A 20,432-nucleotide genomic window follows, 5' to 3' on the forward strand; every position below is an offset into this window, starting at 1 on the left:
CGTCCGTGCGGTCTGCTTCCACCTGTTGTAGCTTTAACTGTGCTGTGCACTAAACTACCTCTTGTCATTTTATTTTGGTCAAATGTGTGGGAAGTGTTCTGTCCATATGGAACATTGGAAAAGTAGCCCTTTAGATCTAATACATAACTGAGTCTTTCTACCTAGAAGATTTTGTTGCTTGGGCAGGGAGACATTTTTGGTTTTCCAGAATATTGGTCTGTGATAAGAAAGAGAGACACTGCTCAGAGTATATGGTGGAAATCACCTACTAAGTTGAATTCATGGGTTATTGTATTTAGTAGCAGTAAAAACAAAAGGAATAAAAAAATTAGCACATGGCAATGAAGATTTGGGCAGTGGAGATTTGAGCTAGAAGTATAAGTATGCTATCATTTTGAAGGATATTTTACAGTTAACAGGCTATTCCCTTGAAATGCTTCCACTAATTCAACACAGGCTTCTTGGTCATTTGTTGTGAAAACAAAATTTAAAAAGAACTGCTGTTCTTATGATTGTTTACTAAGTAATTGGATATTTGCTACTGATCAGGATAGCGGACAAACCCCTCTTACAATGTATCTCTTTCTATAACTTTTATCTCAGGCTTACTTTGAGCCAGACTTTTTTGTACACCCTATTAATTTAATTTTCATTAAACCATATGAAGTAAGTTCTTTTCACTGTCCCCATTTTGCAGATGAAGAAACTGTGGAGAGGTTATCTGCTAAGATCAAGTAAGTACAGAGTAACAGAAGTAGGATATAAAGCCAAGGCAGCCTAGCTCCGGTGTCTACATCCTTATTCTCTATGCCAGGCAGCTGTACTGTCCACAAAGATGGAGAAGGCAAGACTGTATATGAATACCACATTATTATGACTTTAATTCCTCTGGAATTTTCTCACTGCTTCACAAACAATTAAAAATAAAAGATGTGTCTTGACAAATATTGTGTGATATCACTTATATGTGGAACGTAAAATATGACATAAATGAACTCATCCACGAAACAGAAACAGACTCACAGACATAGAGAACAGAATTGTGGTTGCCAAGGGAGTGGAGGGTGGGGGAAGGATGGATTGGGAGTTTGGGATTAGCAGACGCAAACTATTATATATAGAATGGATAAACAACAAGGTCCTACTGTGCAGCACAGGAACTATATTCAATATCCTATAATACACCACAATGGAAAAGACTGTGAAAAAGAAGATATATATATATATATATATATGAATAACTTTGCCATACCACAGAAACTAACAACAATACTTCAAGAAAATAAGTTTAAAAAAAAGGATGTGTCTTAAAATTAATTGTCTCAGTTTATTAGCCTAAAGAATTAGGTCAATGAGGTCTTTTAACATCCGTATTTCTAGTGAAGAATAACCTCCCACATAGAGGCCTACATGCAGTGGTATCCAGCACTCCAGGAAAAAGAGAGAGAGAGAGAGAGAAAGATGTTTTATTAGTAGTATTTGCCCATCTCCATGGCGTAAATACTCCCACCATGACTGATTTCAAGCTACTAATGTGAATACAGAATCGGAAAGAGATACAAAGTAACACCGTTACATACTATTTCCACCGTACAAATGCAATAGACATAAACGAGAGTATTGATCACGGTAAAATGTACTAAAATAACTAGGAATTGATGTTTTTTGAGTACTAATTTTGCTTTTAGTATAATATTTAATTGTAAGTTTACATAATTTAATTTTTTTCTTTTATTTATTTTTTTATACATCGGGTTCTTGCTAGTCATCCATTTTATCTACATCAGTGGATACATTCAATCCCAATCTCCCAATTCATCCCACCACCACCACCAGCCCCCCCGCCACTTTCCCCCCTTGGTGTCCATACATTTGTTCTCTACATCTGTGCCTCTATTTCTGCCCTGCAAACCGGTTCATCTGTACCGTTTTTCTAGGTTCCACATATATGCGTTAATATACAATATTTGTTTTTCTCTTTCTCACTTACTTCACTCTGCATGACACTCTTTGGATCCATCCACGTATCTACAAATGACCTAATTTTGTTCCTTTTTATGGCTGAGTAATATTCCATTATATATATGTACCACATCTCCTTTATCCATTCGTCTGTCAATGGGCATTTAGGTTGCTTCCATGACCTGGCTATTGTAAATAGTGCTGCAATGAACATTGGGGTGCATGTGTCTTTTTGAATTATGGTTTTCTCAGGGTATATGCCCAGGAGTGGGATTGCTGGGTCGTATGGTAATTCTATTTTTCGTTTTCTTAAGGAACCTCCATACTGTTCTCCATAGTGGCTGTATCAATTTACATTCCTACCAACAGTGCAAGAGGGTTCCCTTTTCTCCACACCCTCTCCAGCATTTGTTGTTTGTAGATTTTCTGATGATGTCCATTTGGACTGGTGTGAGGTGATACCTCATTGTAGTTTTGATTTGCATTGCTCTAATGATTAGTGACGTTGAGCAGCTTTTCATGTGCTTCTTGGCCATCTGTATGTCTTCTTTGGAGAAAAGTCTATTTACGTCTTCTGCCCATTTTTGGAATAGGTTGTTTGTTTTTTTAATATTGAGCTGCATGAGCTGTTTATATATTTTGGAGATTAATCTTTTGTCCGTTGATTTGTTTGCAAATATTTTCTCCCATTCTGAAGATTGTCTTTTCATCTTGTTTGTAGTTTCCTTTGCTTTGCAAAAGCTTTTGAGTTTCATTAGGTCCCATTTGTTTATTTTTGTTTTTATTTCCATTACTCTAGGAGGTGGATCAAAAAAGATCTTGCTGTGATTTATGTCAAAGAATGTTCTTCCTATGTTTTCCTCTAAGACTTTTATAGTGTCCAGTCTTACATTTAGGTCTCTAATCCATTTTGAGTTTATGTTTGTGTTTCAATTAGGGAGTGTTCCAATTTCATTCTTTTACATGTAGCTATCCAGTTTTCCCAGCACCACTTATTGAAGAGACTGTCTTTTCTCCATTGTATATCCTTGCATCCTTTGTCATAGATTAGTTGACCATAGGTGCGTGGGTTATCTCTGGGCCTTCTATCTTGTTCCATTGATCTATATTTCTGTTTTTGTGCCAGTACCATATTGTCTTGATTACTGTAGCTTTGTAATATAGTCTTAAGCCAGGGAGTCTGATTCCTCCAGCTCCGTTGTTTTCCTTCAAGACTGCTTTGGCTATTCAGGGTCTTTTATGTCTCCATACAAATTTTAAAATTTTTTGTTCTACTTCTGTAAAAAATGCCTTTGGTAATTTGATAGGATTGCATTGAATCTGTAGATTGCTTTGAGTAGTATAGTCATTTTCACAATACTGATTATTCCAATCCAAGATCATAGTATATCTCTCCATCTGTTGGTATCATCTTTAATTTCTTTCATCAGTGTCTTATAGTTTTCTGCATAAAGGTCTTTTGTCTCCCTAGGTAGGTTTATTCCTAGGTATTTTATTCTTTTTGTTGCAATGGTAAATGGTAGTGTTTCCTTAATTTCTCTTTCAGATTTTTCATCATTAGTGTATAGGAATGCAAGAGATTTCTGTGCATTAATTTTGTATCCTGCATCTTTACCAAATTCATTGATTAGCTCTAGTAGTTTTCTGGTGGCATCTTTAGGATTCTCTATGTATAGTATCATGACATCTGCAAAGAGCAACAGTTTTACTTCTTCTTTTCCAATTTGTATTCCTTTTATTTCTTTTTCTTCTCTGATTGCCGTGGCTAGGACTTCCAAAACTAGGTTGAATAATACTAGAGAGAATGGACATCCTTGTCTTGTTCCTGATCTTAGAGGAAATGCTTTCAGTTTTTCACAATTGAGAATGATGTTTGCTGTGGGTTTGTCATATATGACCCTTATTATGTTGAGGTAGGTTCCCTCTATGCCCACTTTCTGGAGAGTTTTTATCATAAATGGGTGTTGAATTTTGTCAAAAGCTTTTCCTGCATCTACTGAGATGATCATATGGTTTTTATTCTTCAATTTGTTAATATGGTTTATCACATTGATTGATTAGCGTATACTGAAGAATCCTTCCATCCCTGGGATAAATCCCACTTGATCATGGGGTATGAATCTTTTAATGTTTTGTTGTATTCTGTTTGCTAGTATTTTGTTGAGGATGTTTGCATCTATATTCATGAGTGACGTTGGTCTGTAATTTTCCTTTTTTGTAGTATCTTTTCTGGTTTTGGTATCAGGGTGATGGTGACCTCATAGAATGGGTTTGGGAGTGGTCCTTCCTCTGCAATTTTTTGCAGGAGTTTGAGAAGGGTGGGTGTTAGCTCTTCTCTAAATGTTTGATAGAATCCACCTGTGAAGCCATCTGGTCTTGGGCTTTTGTTTGTTGGAAGATTTTTAATCACAGTTCCAATTTCATTACTTGTGATTGCTCTGTTCATATTTTCTATTTCTTCCTGGTTCAGTCTTGGAAGGTTATACCTTTCTAAAAATTTGTCCATTTCTTCCACGTTGTCCAATTTATTGGCATAGAGTTTCTTGTAGTAGTCTCTTAGGATGCTGTGTATTTCTGAGGTGTCTGTTGTAACTTCTCCTTTTTCATTTCTAATTTTATTGATTTGAGTCCTCTCCCTCTTTTTCTTGATGAATCTGGCTAATGATTTATCAATTTTGTTTATCTTTTCAAAGAACCAGCTTTTTGTTTTATTGATCTTTGCTCTTGTTTTTTGTTTCTATTTCATTTATTCTGCTCTGATCTTTATGATTTCTTTCCTTCTGATAACTTTGGGTTTTGTTTTTTCTTCTTTCTCTAGTTCCTTTAGGTGTAAGATTAGATTGTTTATTTGAGATTTTTCTTGTTTCTTGAGGTAGGCTTGTATACCTATAAACTTCTCTCTTAGAACTGCTTTTGCTACATCCCGTAGGTTTTGGATGATTGTGTTTTCATTGTCATTTGTCTCTAGGTATGTTTTGATTTCCTCTTTGATTTCTTCAGTGATTTCTTGGTTATTTAGTAAGGTACTGTTTAGCCTCCATGTGTTTCTGTTTTTTACGTTTTTTTCCCTGTAATTGACTTCTAATCTCATAGCATTGTGGTCAGAAAAGATGCTTGATATGATTTCAGTTTTTCTTAAATTTACTGAGGCTTGATTTGTGACCCAAGATGTGATCTATCCTGGAGAATGTTCTGTTCACACTTGAGGAGAAAGTGTAATCTGCTGTTTTTGGATGGAATGTCTTATAAATATCAAGTAAATCTATCTGGTCTATTGTTTCATTTAAAGCTTGTGTTTCCTTATTAATTCTCTGTTTGGATGATTTGTCCATTGGTGAAAGTGAGGTGTTAAAGCCCCCCACTATTATTGTGTTACTGTCGATTTCCTCTTTTATAGCTGTTAGCAGCTGCCTTATGTATTGAGGTGCTCCTATGTTGGGTGCGTATATATTTATAATTGTTATATCTTCTTCTTGGATTGATCCCTTGATCATTATGTAGTGTCCTTCCTTGTCTCTTGTAACATTCTTTATTTTAAAGTCTATTTTATCTGATATGAGAATTGCTACTCCAGCTTTCTTTTGATTTCCATTTGCATGGAATATCTTTTTCCATCCCCTCACTTTCAGTCTGTATGTGTCCCTAGGTCTGAACTGGTCTCTTGTAGACAACATATATATGGGTCTTGTTTTTGTATCCATTCAGCCAGTCTACGTCTTTTGGTTGGAGCATTTAATCCATTCATGTTTAAGGTAATTATCGATATGTATGTTCCTATGACCATTTTCTTAATTGTTTTGTGTTTGTTTTTGTAGGTCCTTTTCTTCTCTTGTGTTTCCCACTTAGAGAAGTTCCTTTAGCATTTGTTGTAGAGCTGGTTTGGTGGTGCTGAATTCTCTTAGCTTTTGCTTGTCTGTAAAGCTTTTGATTTCTCCATCGAATCTGAATAAAATCCTTGCTGGGTAGAGTAATCTTGGTTGTAAGTTCTTCCTTTTCATCACTTTAAGTATATCTTCTCACCCAAATTCTGAATTTATTGTTTTTTTTAAAAAAAATACAAAACAAAACAGAATAAATCCAGAATTTGGGTGGACAAAAAGTCTCTTACCACATGGATGCCTTTGAAATAAGGAAAATGAAAAGAAATTTGATATTCTTAATTACATATAGCTAATCCAGCTCCCTGGATCCTCTCTTTTTTCTCTAGGTAGTAAAGCAACTGAGTAAAACTAGGATTTTGTAAATGAAAAACATTGTAGAAACTGAAGAACAACTGTATTGTGGAAACCAGAACTACTCTAGTCTAAAATCTCTTGCTTGGACCACAGATGTAGTGAACAAATTAGTGTTTACCAGTGGGGAGGTGGGAGGGCAATATAGGGGCGGATGATTGGGAGGTACAAACTCTTGGGTGTAAGAGAGGCTCAACAATGTGTTATACAATATGAGGAATATAGCTAATATTTTGTAATAACTAAGTGGAAAGTAACCTTTAAAAATTGTATAAATTTTTTAAAAATATTAAAAGAATAAAAGTAAATAGGGCTTCCCTGGTGGCGCAGTGGTTGAGAGTCTGCCTGCCAATGCAGGGGACACGGGTTCATGCCCCGGTCCGGGAAGATCCCTCATGCCGCGGAGCGGCTGGGCCCGTGAGCCATGGCCGCTGAGCCTGCGCGTCCGGAGCCTGTGCTCTGCAACGGGAGAGGCCACAATGATGAGAGGCCAGCGTACCACAAAAAATAAATAAATAAATAAAATATCTTGCTTGGTTTTTGGAGCAGGCAAAATATTAGATTGCAAGCAACTTATCTTGGCTATGCACAGAGCTCACAGAATTGTTGTAACAGTCCAAGAAAGTAACTTCTTATTTCATTCCTTTTTTGCCCTCTTGGGTATATAGGCATCTCCTGTATAGATGAAGCCTTGAGTCTTATCTGTTGTTCCCTTAAATTTTACCTAATCAAAGAAGAATTCTCTGAAACGCTACATAAAGAAAAAAATCAAAAACAAAACATGCCCACCACCTCCACCTCCACTCCTTATTCCCTTACCTGATTTACTTTTCTCCACGGCATTTATTAACCCAAACATATCGTGCATTTATTTGATAATCTGGTCTATTGCCTGTCTCCTCCCTTCAGAATGTAAGCTCTATGAAGGTAGGTACGTGCGTTTATCCACTTACCCTTTCCTATTGCTTGAAGCAGTGTTTAATAATTAATTGTTGGATGAATGAATAATTTCCATATTACTTTATTGAAATGTTGCTCCATACTTAGAATTTTGGGAAATAGAATCGCCATCAGTTTAAAAGTCTAATTGCTCAGGAATTCTGAACCAAGGGTGAGTTATGATTCCTTGGGCATCTAAAATAGTACTATGGAAACAACAAGGTCCTACTGCACGGCACAGGGAACTATATTCAATATTCAGTGATAAAACATAATGGAAAAGAATATGAAAAAGAAAGTATATATATATAACTGAATCACTTGGATATACAGCAGAAATTAACACAACATTGTAAATCAACTATACTTCAATAAACTAAATTTAAAAAAATAACAGGTCTGGCTGGACAGCATCCAGATGGCAGCACTTACAAGCTGTTTGGCTTTGGAATAGTCACTTGACCTCTCTGTGCCTTGGGTTCCTCATCCATAGCAAGGAGGGTTAATAATAGTTCTTATCTCATTAGTCTACTGTGATGATGAAATGAGATTATTTATGTGAACAAAATACTAGAATGGGGCCTGACACATGACAAGCATTCAATAAATATTATTTATCATGGAAAAATAAAAATAAAAAATAAAATAGTATTATTGGCTACCAGTTGTTGACAGCACAAAAACAAAACAAAACAAGAAAAAACAACAACAAAAAAACCCCTAAAGAGCTTGCCACCAAAAAGGAATTGAATGCTGCCTCGGTGTCTTATTTAGAGTGCATATGTTGTCATCACAGTACCGTATCCTGTTTTATCATCAGGTTTTAGTACTGGCACAGCATGTACACCTCACTACAGATGTGTAACTAGTTTAAGGAGTATTTGCTCATACTTTTATTCCAATTTTTTTCCTTAGGAAGGGCTCAGGTCTTAGTTCTAAGCTGGAAGTATATTGCAGCAATGATTAAATCCAAAAGAGCTGACACTGATGCTTCTTTGTACTTTTTTAATTTCTGAGAGATCACCATGGGAAGTCTGTTTCTTGTTGCCAGTTTATTCTACTTGTTTGAGGGCTACTGGGACTCCTTACCAAGGGGATTTTGGATCATTCTTTGCTTTGATAAGTGGAAGTGACTTTGAGAGAAGCAATTCAGAATATAGCTTTCAGTGATATCACGTATGCGATGACTCACTATAATCATGAAGAAGGAATATGATTCTAACAACCTTGGCCAAGGGTCACCTGAAAAAGTGCTTATTATATCATAACTGAACACTCCATACCCGCCTTGTCCATATGGTATTATACAGATGCACTGTCAAAATATCCTACAGGATTTTGAGCCATTTTACTGAATGTTCTGAATGCAGTAGACACTCCTGGGGTTCATTGTCTTGTGAATAATTCACATCATCACACATCACATAAGGGGACTGCTAGAAATTCCCTAAACTCCATATAATAGATTTTGAGAGTCATACCAGTTCAAGATGAATATTCTTGCAAAACACCCTCTCTGCAGCCTGGCATCTATACACTGGGTTGGGGTATAAAGCTGTGCTTAGTGTGTTTGAAAAAAGTCTACAGGAGCTTTGGACCCCAATGACCTTTCTGGCAAAATGGCATAAAATCACTCACTGGCTAGAGTATTTTGTTTGGTTGACATTACAATGTCAAATTTAGTTCATTTATATGACACCTCTTTAAGATGACATCACAAACCCTACATTTTCTAAGAAATATCCAAATTGTGAAGTTCGGGCACATGGTAGAGTTCTACAACAAAATCAAAAAATTCTTACATGGACTTTGATTCTCTTTGTAAAATTTACATCTCTGAACAAAATCAGATGGTTTTGAATAGAACTGTGCCTTCGAGTTTTTCACAAATCCAAACCACCAAACATTAGGTGAAAGGAGGACAATGAGTGATTTTATAGTAAATGTGGGAATACATGAGCTGCCGGATGTATTGGCATTCTTCAACTGGAGATAATTCGTTTGGGAGCTTTTTGCTTCAACACAGAATAAAAACTTTTCAATATATAATCCATTAGGGCAATCTTTGTTTTTTTTTTTTTTTTTTTTTTTTTGCGGTACGCAGGCCTCTCACTGTTGTGGCCTCTCCCGCTGTGGAGCACAGGCTCCGGACGCGCAGGCTCAGCAGCCATGGCTCACGGGCCCAGCGGCTCCGCGGCCCGTGGGATCTTCCCGGACCGGGGCATGAACCTGTGTCTCCTGCATCGGCAGGCGGACTCTCAACCACTGAGCCACCAGGGAAGCCCGAAGGCAATCATTTTGATGTACATTATTTTCAAGTTTCAAAGCAGATGTATTCAATTGCATATTTGTAATTAGTAAATTTATAATGTTGCCCTCTCTCCAATATTTTAAAAAAATCATCTTTTCAACATCAGATGTTACTTTTAATGGAATTTATGGTCAAAGTATAATAATGGGGCTTCCCTGGTGGCACAATGGTTGAGAGTCCGCCTGCCGATGCAGGGGACACGGGTTCGTGCCCCAGTCCAGGAAGATCCCACATGCCGCGGAGCAGCTGGGCCCGTGAGCCATGCGCGTCCGGAGCCTGTGCTCCGCAACGGGAGAGGCCACAACAGTGAGAGGCCCGAGTACGGCAAAAAAAAAAAAAAAAAAAGTATAATAATGCAGTAATAAATAAGGCTTTACCAATTAGCATATGATAATATTATTAAAAATATCTGGCCCTATATAAGCTTTTGATCCAGCCAACATTTCCCTCTTGCTCTGGAGCTACACCCACACCTTTTAGCTGTGGTTATACTTTTAACTGGGGAAGACTTCAAGGAAAACGAAAAAATACAAAGTAATGATGTGCTATATGATGCTTTTTCTCAGAATGCTCTTGGGAAAAATTTTGTGCTTAATAATCCATTAGAAGCCTGTGGACCTTCTTGAACCACAAGGCATCAGGGAGCTCACAATTTCTATCAGAGCCACCACGTGATTCTTTTACTAGTCAGAAATGGAGTAGCTTATGGGGTTTATAGTTCTAGTAGAACCTCCAAGTGAAGTTAGCAGAAGAAGAGATGAGAGCTTGGGAAACGTCTGATCCATACAAAATAATAATCGTTGTCATTTTCTGAACCTTTACAATGAACCAGGCACTGATCTGCATTCTTCCCGTGTAGTAACTTATTTAATCATTGCAACAATTCTAGATAAGAGATAGTATTATCATCTCCATTATGCAATTAGGGCAAAGAGAGCTTAAGCAACTTTCACAGTGTCATACAGCTAGTGACATATATTCAACACAAAGTCATTTTTGATACTGAATTCAGGCAGTTTGGCAACAAGTCCACAGTTTTCACCCCTATCCTACAGCAATCTCCTTAAGAAAACAGGAAGTTAAGAAAATAGTATATAGAGAAAGCAGGATCCAGAATCTGATCACGGAGAATGTCTTCTTTTAAAAGATGGAAGATAGAAGAGGAACTATGAGAGACACTAGAAAAGAATCATATTTGAGAAAACTTAGAATATGTAATGTCATGAAAAGTAAGGGATGATAGAGGTATCTGCCACCTTTAACTTCTAAAGAATGTCAAGGAACATAAAGAAAATTACAGAATTCTGAACTTGGTGACTTTTGAAAAAGCAATTTTAGACCAAGTGTTGGAGGTTGGAAATTAGAGTTGAAGGGGCTGTGAGTAAGTGGAAGAACTATGGATTATTTTTCTAAAATATTTAACAAAAGGAGGGAGGATGGGATTGTATAGACATCTGACAGAGTAGTGGCTTCAAGAGAAATTTTTATTTTAGAATAGGAAAAAATAAAGCATTTTCGTAAGCACAGAAAATGATACTGAAGATAGGGGAAAAAAGGAATCCAAGAAACAAGTGAGCATATTGATGTAGCAAACTCCTGTAAGAGACATAAGAGTGAGAACCCAAGTGAATCCGAGAGAACCCTTGGAAAGAAAAAAGAATAGCATAGGATCTTGAGGCTGTCACTACTCAAATTACTTGGATTCTTCTTTTTTAATTATCTAGAGCTTTGAAATGCTTTCTCTGATATTCAACTGGTATCTGAAAGAAAGACAACTAGAGACAAGACCACAGCAATCAAGCAAGGAGGATGTATTAATTAGGACTGTTTGGTTGCAAGTAACAGAAACCTATTAACACTAAGTATAATAAGGAGGGATTTATTAATAAGATGCTGGAGTGTCTCATAGCAAAGACTTAGCTGGGCCTCAGGAATTAGTTTAAACCGTGGTCTAAATCACTGTGGAAAGTATAGAGTTCTCTCTCTCTCAAACTGTTTCTGCTTCTTATTGTACTTCACTGTAGTTTAACTTTCTTTGCATCTCATGCAACATAATGGGAAAATGGGCACTGCTAACAGCTTCCAAGGTGACATTTCTGTTATACAAGAGTGCATTCAAACAGACTCATTTGTTTAGACTCCTTCTTATGAGAGCATTCTGATTGGTCCAGCTTATGTCAGATGTCTACCTCTGGACCAATCAGCTGTGGTCAGGTGACAGTGTCATGTTTTAGGAACATGCCTCTTGGCATTGCAACCTCTGGATGGGTCTGGGGATAGTTCCCAGGAAAACTTACAAGAAAATCTTGGGAGAAGTAAAACAACAGGTTTCTACTAAACAGGACCAATAAGGCGATGTTCTAGGATGTAGGACTCGGGTAGTATCACTCACATTTCTGATATTTTCTGGACTTTCATTTTCTTAAAATAGAAAAATCAACTCAGCTTGCTTACGCACAGGAAGTCATTATGACAACCCAGTTCAGAACTAGGTCATTTTAAGCATAGACTATACGACAAGCACAGATTGTACACTAGTATGTTCCAGATATAGCTTAGTCTTCAACAAAGCTACTGAAAATATGTGTAAAGATTTGAGTGGTAATAGTGAATGCAATTTTTCCTCTTATTATTATTTTACACATTTTTGTTTCAAACAAAATTCTCATAGGTCGGTGACAAACTCAGGGATAATAATTACCAGGCTTTCTCTTCAGCATGTGTTCTGCCTCTATTGCTGTTATTTCAGAAACAGTGGTGAATACATGAGCACAATGGACTGAGGCACGCTCCATGCAATACCGGTGATAAATCTGCCTTTCCCCAGCCTCTTTGTCTATGTTAAACTGTGAACACAAAACAAAACACACGCACATACACATTTGCTTACACCGATTCTTCTACACAAGCAAAACAAAATCACATATTTCTCATATTGTTTTTCTTCAAGGCTGTGTGAAATTTTATGACCACAAAAGAAATGATAAATTTCTGTTAAACCCATTACTAAAGCACATAGCTACTTAATGCTTACAAAAAGTGCTGTTTAGTTCATCTGTGCTTCTAAACTGTCATTTAACCCCCTATGTAAATGATATTTCCCCTTTGCTATAATCATAGAGAATTCTTGATTTTTTTGGCATTTTCATTATCCTTTTACTTATTTTATAAATGTTGAGCTAATTCCTTTCCCCGAGGTCTTTATCATATTTTTTCCATAAGCAATGAAACAAAGCTGACATTAAACTTGATACTGAAAGTAAGGATAAGTATTGTCCTTCCTATTCACTAAAGGAAAGAAACCTGACAAAGAGAAAAGACAAATGCTTTTCCATGCTATATAACTCCCAACACCGTGAAACTTCAAGGAGTGTACAGTTACTTTAATTAGATGGTGTGTTAGGTTGTGTAATCATCCATTATTCTGGGCATCTTAACTTTAAAAAAAAAAGCCAAACTCCCAACAGTTACTTAACACAGTTAGCAACCGTTGTGGGCTTTTGCCATTTTGCTTAGTTACTGAATGTTATGTCTCTATAGCTGCATATGAAACTAGCAGTGTCTAAGACAAAAAAGTATATAAAGTTTCTGGCATTGTATTAGTGGGGTGCTTTTTGTAATAAAGATTATTAGAAGCTGAAGTCTATGTATCAGACCCTTCTAAGAGCGATATCATATTTAATCCTCATAAACCAGAGACACATTTTTTGTCTTCATCTTACGTAGGGGGAAATTGAAACTTTTAGGGGTTAAGAAACTGGCCCAAGGTCACATTCCTATTAAGTATCTTAGCAGAGCCCTAAATTGATCCCAAATCAGTTTGACTCCACACCTGGGCTCCCGCCTGCTTTTATATCAAGTAGATTCCAGCTCAATCAACATGGCAATCCCAATAACGACTGCACCATATAGAGGAATGTACTAAAAGAGTCTCATTAGATGATTCTAGAGATTACAACAGGGACATACCTAGAGCATTCTTTCTTGACTGTAATATTTGCAACCATCTCTCTGAAAATGTCTGAATCAAGGCTCTATATGGCATGCTTAGATCAGCTCTGTATGGCTGGTCTCATTCATTCAACCAAATCTCTCATTCAGCCTACATTTGTTTAGTAATTTACATACTTTTGTTGCTTTCAAAGAGCTTATGAATGAGAAAGCAGGTAAAAGTTGGGCAGAAATGAGTAAGTGTCTGAGTAAGGTGCAGGATCAGAGAGGGTCTGATTCATCCTGGCTGAGGAGAGAGAAAAGTATGTCATATTTATGCAATTGTTCATATTGTCAATATCACCTCTAGAATGTACGATTTTCAAGGGCAAGGAGCATGACTTATTAATCTTTGTATTTCTAAGTTGATTAGATAAATAAAATGACATTTGGACTGAGGCATGAAAGTTTAATTTGGGGAAAGGTTATTTTGGACTGAGAAATTTAGTTGCCCCAAAGGACAAATATATAAAGTCAAACTGTATGTGCAGAAAATAGCAAGACATCTGATGTGACTATAGCATTGGGTGTAGAATGTAGGACACGTAATAGAGAGACATCCTGGTAATAGGACCAGATCCCAGAAGTCCCTGAAGACAAGGCTAGAAATTCAGCCTTTGTCCTGAATACAATGGCAAGCACTGAAAGGGCTCAGCTAGAGGTATGGTAGAGACATAGTCTGTGTTTGAGAAAAATAACTCTGGAATGAAATGTTTCCTATTTCATTAAGTTTGGGGGAAATTAAATGAGTTAACACATATTAAATGTTTAGAAAAGTGTCTGGCGTATGGAAAGGGCTTGATAATTTCAGCTATTGTTATTATTTAGTAGTAGTGTTGTTGTTATTGTAGAGAATAGTAAGATTTCACATAAGGGTAGCACTTAACATTTGAATACTATTTAGAGGTGAGAAGATAGGATTCCTAAATGAGGAAAACAAGTATGCAAAAATACAGGGAGAGGATAGCAGAGGCCTTGCGATTCCCTATAATTGAACATGACCAGCTCAACACTTGGTCAGAGGAAAGAGTTAAAATCCACCAAACAATTGTCTATGGCTTTCTTCACCATTTTCTAATCCCAAACAGCCTTGTCCTCACTTTCCCATCTATGGGATAGAAATCCCATTGCTATCAAGAAAAGAGAGGCCTAAACATAAGAAAACTGATGCCCATCCCCTTTTTATTTAAAGCATTAGGTATCTAGTCATTATCATTGAGGAGACGATTGACCAATGGCAGGACCGATAAGAATGAATTTTGAAACATCTTCATGGAGAGTCTCAGAAAATTCATATGCTGGCTGAAAATAGTTGCAATGCTATTTTAACTAATACATTTAAGCCAAAACATAAACAAACATCAAGGTCCTTATGAATCGGCTATTAACCAAAAATGTTTTCAGTTAATGTCTTTGAGTAAAATAGTTCTAATCTTTCTGCTTTTATCAAAGTTATATGCTTTTATCCTTGTTCTCATTTTCCCTCGATGTCTACTTGCCTGAGTCACTGAAACTGACTGTGGATCCTGTACCAAAGACTAATTTATGACTCATTTCTTATGTTGAACTTTTAAAACCTTTTCATATATATAATTTGGTGTTTTGCTGTTCCACTGAATTTCTAAACCTACTGTGAGCATTGGAAGGTCTGCTGTAGAAATTGATATGGGGGCCTTTCCTGTGAATAATGATTATGAGTTTTTAACTTAAAACCTAGTTCTTAATTACTTGTTATTTATTTACTAGTCACTCTGCTGAGCAGGACTTTTTACTAGAGAGATGGGCTAGGGTCTGGCTAAGCTTCCATATTTCAACAAGTGAGGGGTTTAAGCTGGGGAGATATATAATCATATTTGAAAACAGTGTGATATAAACACTGACCTTTTACTGAACAGATATAGTTATAATATATAACTATATATTATAATGGTTTTGTTCCTTAAAAACGATTAATAAAATCTGATGAATATTATTAGTTGTTTTTATTAATTGTTTATCCAATGCTCTTAAGTATTCTGCTGTGAAATATTTGATATGCCTCTGTAATATTTTCTCTTTCACAAAAATCAAAGTCCGCTCTTCTCCAGGAAACATGGTGGTTGAGTTTATCACAGATCACTGGTTTGCCCTCATTAGTCTACCATTAGGAAATCTCCCTGATCTCCTGACTTTTTGAATTCCTTGGTGACTTTATTTTAAATATACATCTAATGTTTACAATTTGACCTTCAGGTTTAGCTGACCTTTTTATAGGCAAGCTCTCCTTAGGACCATTCATTGCTTTGCAAATGTTAAAGTTTGTCTGAAAGAACTTTCCTGTGCTCAAAATGTCTCTGAGATGATAGTATAATTTTCTGCCCTCATTATCTGAGTAGTATTATTCATATGTTACAAACACACACAAACATACACACACTCACACAAGCATGCATTCTGTTTCATAGAATTCTAGAAATTTTTTAAACTGGGGGAGTCTTTAGAAATCAACTTTCCAACTTCCTAATGTTCCTGATAGTAGAACAGAACCCTAAAATACTAAATTGACTTAATTGGCAACATAGATACCAAATCTGCAGAACTCCTGGCTTTGTTACTCAAATGCTTGATCACTATTACTGACAGGATGATGTGAGAAACATACTTTTATTAATCTGATTGAACTGACGGAAAATAGAAGAAGTCAAAACTGAATGACTTTGGGTCATAGCATAAGGCAGTCTTCTAAGATAGGCAAACCCAACTGTTTAGTCAGCAAGGATCCACATCCCTGTTTTTTTTTTCTTCAGAGATGTATTTCTTATTCGTAGATCTTTTCATTCATCTTTTTTCATTATCTTGTACTAATTTCATCTTAATACTCTCCGAATTTATTTTGTTTCATTTATTCTTTTATTTTCATTTAAGAAATTTTTTTTAATTAATTTTTTTTGGCTGTGTTGAGTCTTCATTGCTGCGCACGGGCTTTCTCTAGTTGCGGCAAGCGGGAGCTACTCTTCGTTGCGGTGTGCGGGCTTCTCATTGCGGTGGCTTCTCTTGTTGCGGAGCACGGGCTCTAGGCCAGCGGGCTTCAGCAGTTGTAGCACGCAGGCTCAGTAGTTGTGGCTCGTGGGCTCTAGAGCGCAGGCTCAGTAGTTGTGGTGCACGGGCTTAGTTGCTCTGCGGCATGTGGGATTTTCCCGGACCAGGGCGCGAACCCGTGTCCCCTGCATTGGCAGGTGGATTCTTAACCACGGCGCCACCAGGGAAGCCCCACATCCCTGTCTTTGATAACTCTGTTTTACTAGACCCCCACAAAGCTCCACCTATAACTCACTGCAGAGTCACAGCAGAAATCTGACCTTTGCTCACTTGAAGGATGGAGGAAGTAAGGCTCATAGAACAAGCTGATGGCTAGATTCCCTGCCATGCACCTGCCACTCAGATCTGTGTGTGGATCCAGAGTCCTCACAGCATTTCCCAAGCTTCAGAGTAGACAGCAGCCCGACCTCACATCCTCAGTGTCTGACTCCCACCAGATGCCTTTGGACCTTGGGTCTATTGCTCCAAAGTGGACAGCCATCTGGCCTCTCCCTGCTACACTCTACTGCACTCTGAACAAAGTTAAACTATATGAGCTCTCAGTCACTCGGGGGAGGCTTTGTCATGAATACTGATTGGTTGAAAGGGCATTTCTGCCATCTGGATGACAGATGAAAGACGAAGGTCAATATTTCCCATCCTTCAGCTTCAAGGATCAGAAAGAAAGGTGATGAGGGGGGAAGGTGGAAGGACTAATTACCTTATCAAGGTGGTTGTAGAAATCGATGTTTGCTGCACAGAGATACCTCCCAAGCAGTGTGGCGTGAGTGGTAAAGACTGTAGCAATCGGGAGTTTCCGAGCTCGAGAAAGAATCAGTCCAGTCCCAGCCTGCCATTCATGGAATTGGACAATGACGTGTTTCCCATCGGCATGATCTGTCACCTACACCGGAAAAGAAGCTTTTAGAAAAGTTGGTGGTGTAGTTGGATCTTGCTCGTGGCCCACAGCATAAGGAACGTTATCATGCCTATAAATTTTAGCACAATTTAAAGGGATCTAAAGACAAAGCAGGCAGATTTAGCAAATATAACGGTTTTATAGAATTTAGCTGCATGTTCATAAAGCCCATATATGTTTATGGCATAATCCTCTCTTTCAATATGGATCAAATTTATTTTTGTATCCACAGAGGGGACTCCTGAATAAATGCACAGTAGGCACTCAATAGCTATTCATTAAATGGATGAATGGATAATAGCAATATTATCCTTGAAGGTTCACTGAGCTGCTGAATTAGTTGGGACCACCCACTTACAAGCGTCTATTTAATAAACAATAAATGACTTTATGTTTTAAGTCAGTCTCATTTGGACTTTCTGTTCCTTGAAGCCAAAAACATTTTAAATGATATACTATTATTTTAAGAATTTGGAACTAGGGAAAGAGATTAATAACTTGCTTAGAATCAAATAGAAATTTAATAACACACTGAGGACCCAGGTCTAATTCCAGGTCTCATTCTAACACTAGTCAGGGCACCAGTTTCTTAACCTAAAAGTTACTTTGTTTCACTAAAAATATAACTACCATATGATTCAGCAATCCCACTCCTGGGCATATATCCAGAGAAAACCATAATTCGAAAAGATACACGCACCCCAATGTTCATTGCAGCACTATTTACAGTAGCCAAGACATGGAAGCAACCTAAATGCCCATTGACAGACGAATGGATAAAGGAGATGTGGTACATATATATAATGGAATATTACTCAGCCATAAAAAAGAATGAAATATTTCCATTTGCAGCAACATGGATTGACCTAGAGAATATCATACTAAGTGAAGTAAGTCAAAGAGAGAAAGACAAATATTATATGATATCACTTATAGGTGGAATATGGAAAATAATACAAACGAATTTCTTTCCAAAACAGAAACAGACTCACAGACATAGAAAACAAAGTTATGGTTACCAAAGGGTTGGAAGGAGGGATAAATTAGGAATATGGAATTAACAGATACACACTACCATATATAAAATAGATAAACAATAAGGATTTACTGTGTAGCACAGGGAACTATATTAGCATCTTATAAAAACCTATAATGGAAAAAAAATATATATATATATAACTGAATCACTTTGCTGTACACCTGAAACTAACACAATATTTAAATCAACTGCACTTCAATAAAAAAATGTTACTTTGTTTCACCCTTACAAAAAATTAATATTTACATTCCACTCCCCTTAATGACTGTTTCCCTAGTGGGGGAGTAGCATCGATAATGAAAAACACCTGTGTTCAAGGAGCCTGCCCAGGGAATTGGGAAGTCTGGAGAGTTAACCTAAGACAGCGGTTCTCATACCTAGGGTACATCAGAATCACCTGGAAGGCTTGACATGCACGCATGTGTGGCATGTGTGGGTGCTTGTGGAGGCTGGCCTCAGCCCTGGGGCAGTTGGCAGAGGAAGAGTTGGTTTCAGCAACTGATGCTAAGCCTGCATCTATCTGTCATTAGGTCAGATCCTGTCAGCAGCCTCACTCTTCTTCTCCTACGGTGTCACCAAGACAAAGCAATAGGACCACCCCTTCCCTTCCCCTTCACCTCAAAGCAGCCCTTTATGGCTGTTGGACTTAATTCATCAGAAAGAAGTTATACTGGTCAGGGGGACACACTCCCAACATAGAGTTCTGTGATTTGTCCTTCGACCACAGTCCCACTTTGCTAGGGACGCTCTTCATTCTCCGATTTTTAAGTGAGGCATAATCATCTTGAGGTAATGAAAGGAAGAGGAAGAAATCCTACTGCCATGCTTTCAGGAATTGAGTACAGGCTTGGCTCATCTAACAAGGACTGATTTCCAATGCTTTTGGGTTTTTCTTTACATCTATGGACTAGTTCACTGCTGTAGACTCCTTAGCAACTTCTGAGACCACTTCAGCCTGTAGCAAATGATTAAAAGATCTAAGAGCCACTGAAGTCGCACAAGCACTCACACATAAGCAAAATCAAAGATTTCAGGCCATTTCCTACTCCCATGACGCTAGAAATCAAGCACATAGTGCATGATGTATACTGTTTTTTCTTGCATATATGTTGAATATTATCTATGTAACAGGGAATATAATTGGGTGTTTTATCCACATCATTCTAGTTGAACCTGACATGAGGTAAATATGAATAAGCATTATCATCACCCTGTTCCAACAGCTGGTATTTAGTTACGGGAAGGCTGAATGTTTTCTCAGATTCCTTTGAAATGTTTTAGGACAATTAATAATGGCATCCTCTCAAAATTGGCTTAAAGTTTAGAGGATCGTCGCTGGCCATGGAGAGCCACTGGGCTTCTCCTCTGTTGTACGACTCTACAGTAAACAGTACCTCTTTCAAGAACCAGGCAGTTAGCGATCCAAATATCAGCATTTCGTTGGCTTCCTGGTCGTGATAAGGGATACCAACATTGCATGCTTCCCAGAGGTCACCTTTCCACGCGTCCAGGTTCCGAGCCGAATAGCTTATGTCAAAGAGCACCACGTAAGGACTCCCTTCTATCAGCCACCTTCCAAAGTGCACCTGCCATAAAAGAACACACAGCCATGGAGTAATACTAGGCAACGCAAGGGAGAACAATGTATTTGGGTTTAGAAGCTATAAACTGTATTTAGAACTCAAAAGCAGATTACACAAGCCGTATAGGAAACCATAGTGATAACACAGAGCATCTGATGTTTGAGCCCAAAGAGGGAATGGGCCGGCACCCATTCATCTAGGATCTCCAAGTTCCTGCACTTCATTAAATTTGGTTATTTTAAAATGAAGTATTTAGATCATGTCATCTCTGTTCTTCTGTCCCTCATTATCCTCCTGTGACCTTGAGCCCATGGTTTTAGGATTTAATATTATGGTCTACGTTTTTATGATAGAGTCATAAGGTGAACTGCTCTGTCTTTAACAACCTGGAGTTGGATAT

The 20,432-nt window shown here is 37.6% G+C and overlaps 1 protein-coding gene across 2 annotated transcripts in view; it reads right to left on the minus strand.

Moving 5' to 3' along the window:
• GYS2 (glycogen synthase 2) overlaps window positions 1-20,432 on the minus strand; it is a 62,827-nt gene that overhangs the window by 28,293 nt on the left and 14,102 nt on the right. The window contains exons 3-5 of one of the 2 annotated variants that reach the window (XM_082849642.1): window positions 19,844-20,035; window positions 17,213-17,395; window positions 12,146-12,290 (exon numbers count right to left, since the gene is read on the minus strand). In XM_082849642.1, coding sequence (XP_082705768.1) covers window positions 12,146-12,290; window positions 17,213-17,395; window positions 19,844-20,035 — 520 coding nt within the window. The remainder of the gene's footprint in view (window positions 1-12,145; window positions 12,291-17,212; window positions 17,396-19,843; window positions 20,036-20,432) is intronic. The other variant, XM_082849643.1, reaches the window with a different exon arrangement.

The sequence above is a fragment of the Leucopleurus acutus genome, assembly GCF_964270905.1.
Source record: "Leucopleurus acutus genome assembly, chromosome: 11".
NCBI lineage: Eukaryota > Metazoa > Chordata > Mammalia > Artiodactyla > Delphinidae > Leucopleurus > Leucopleurus acutus.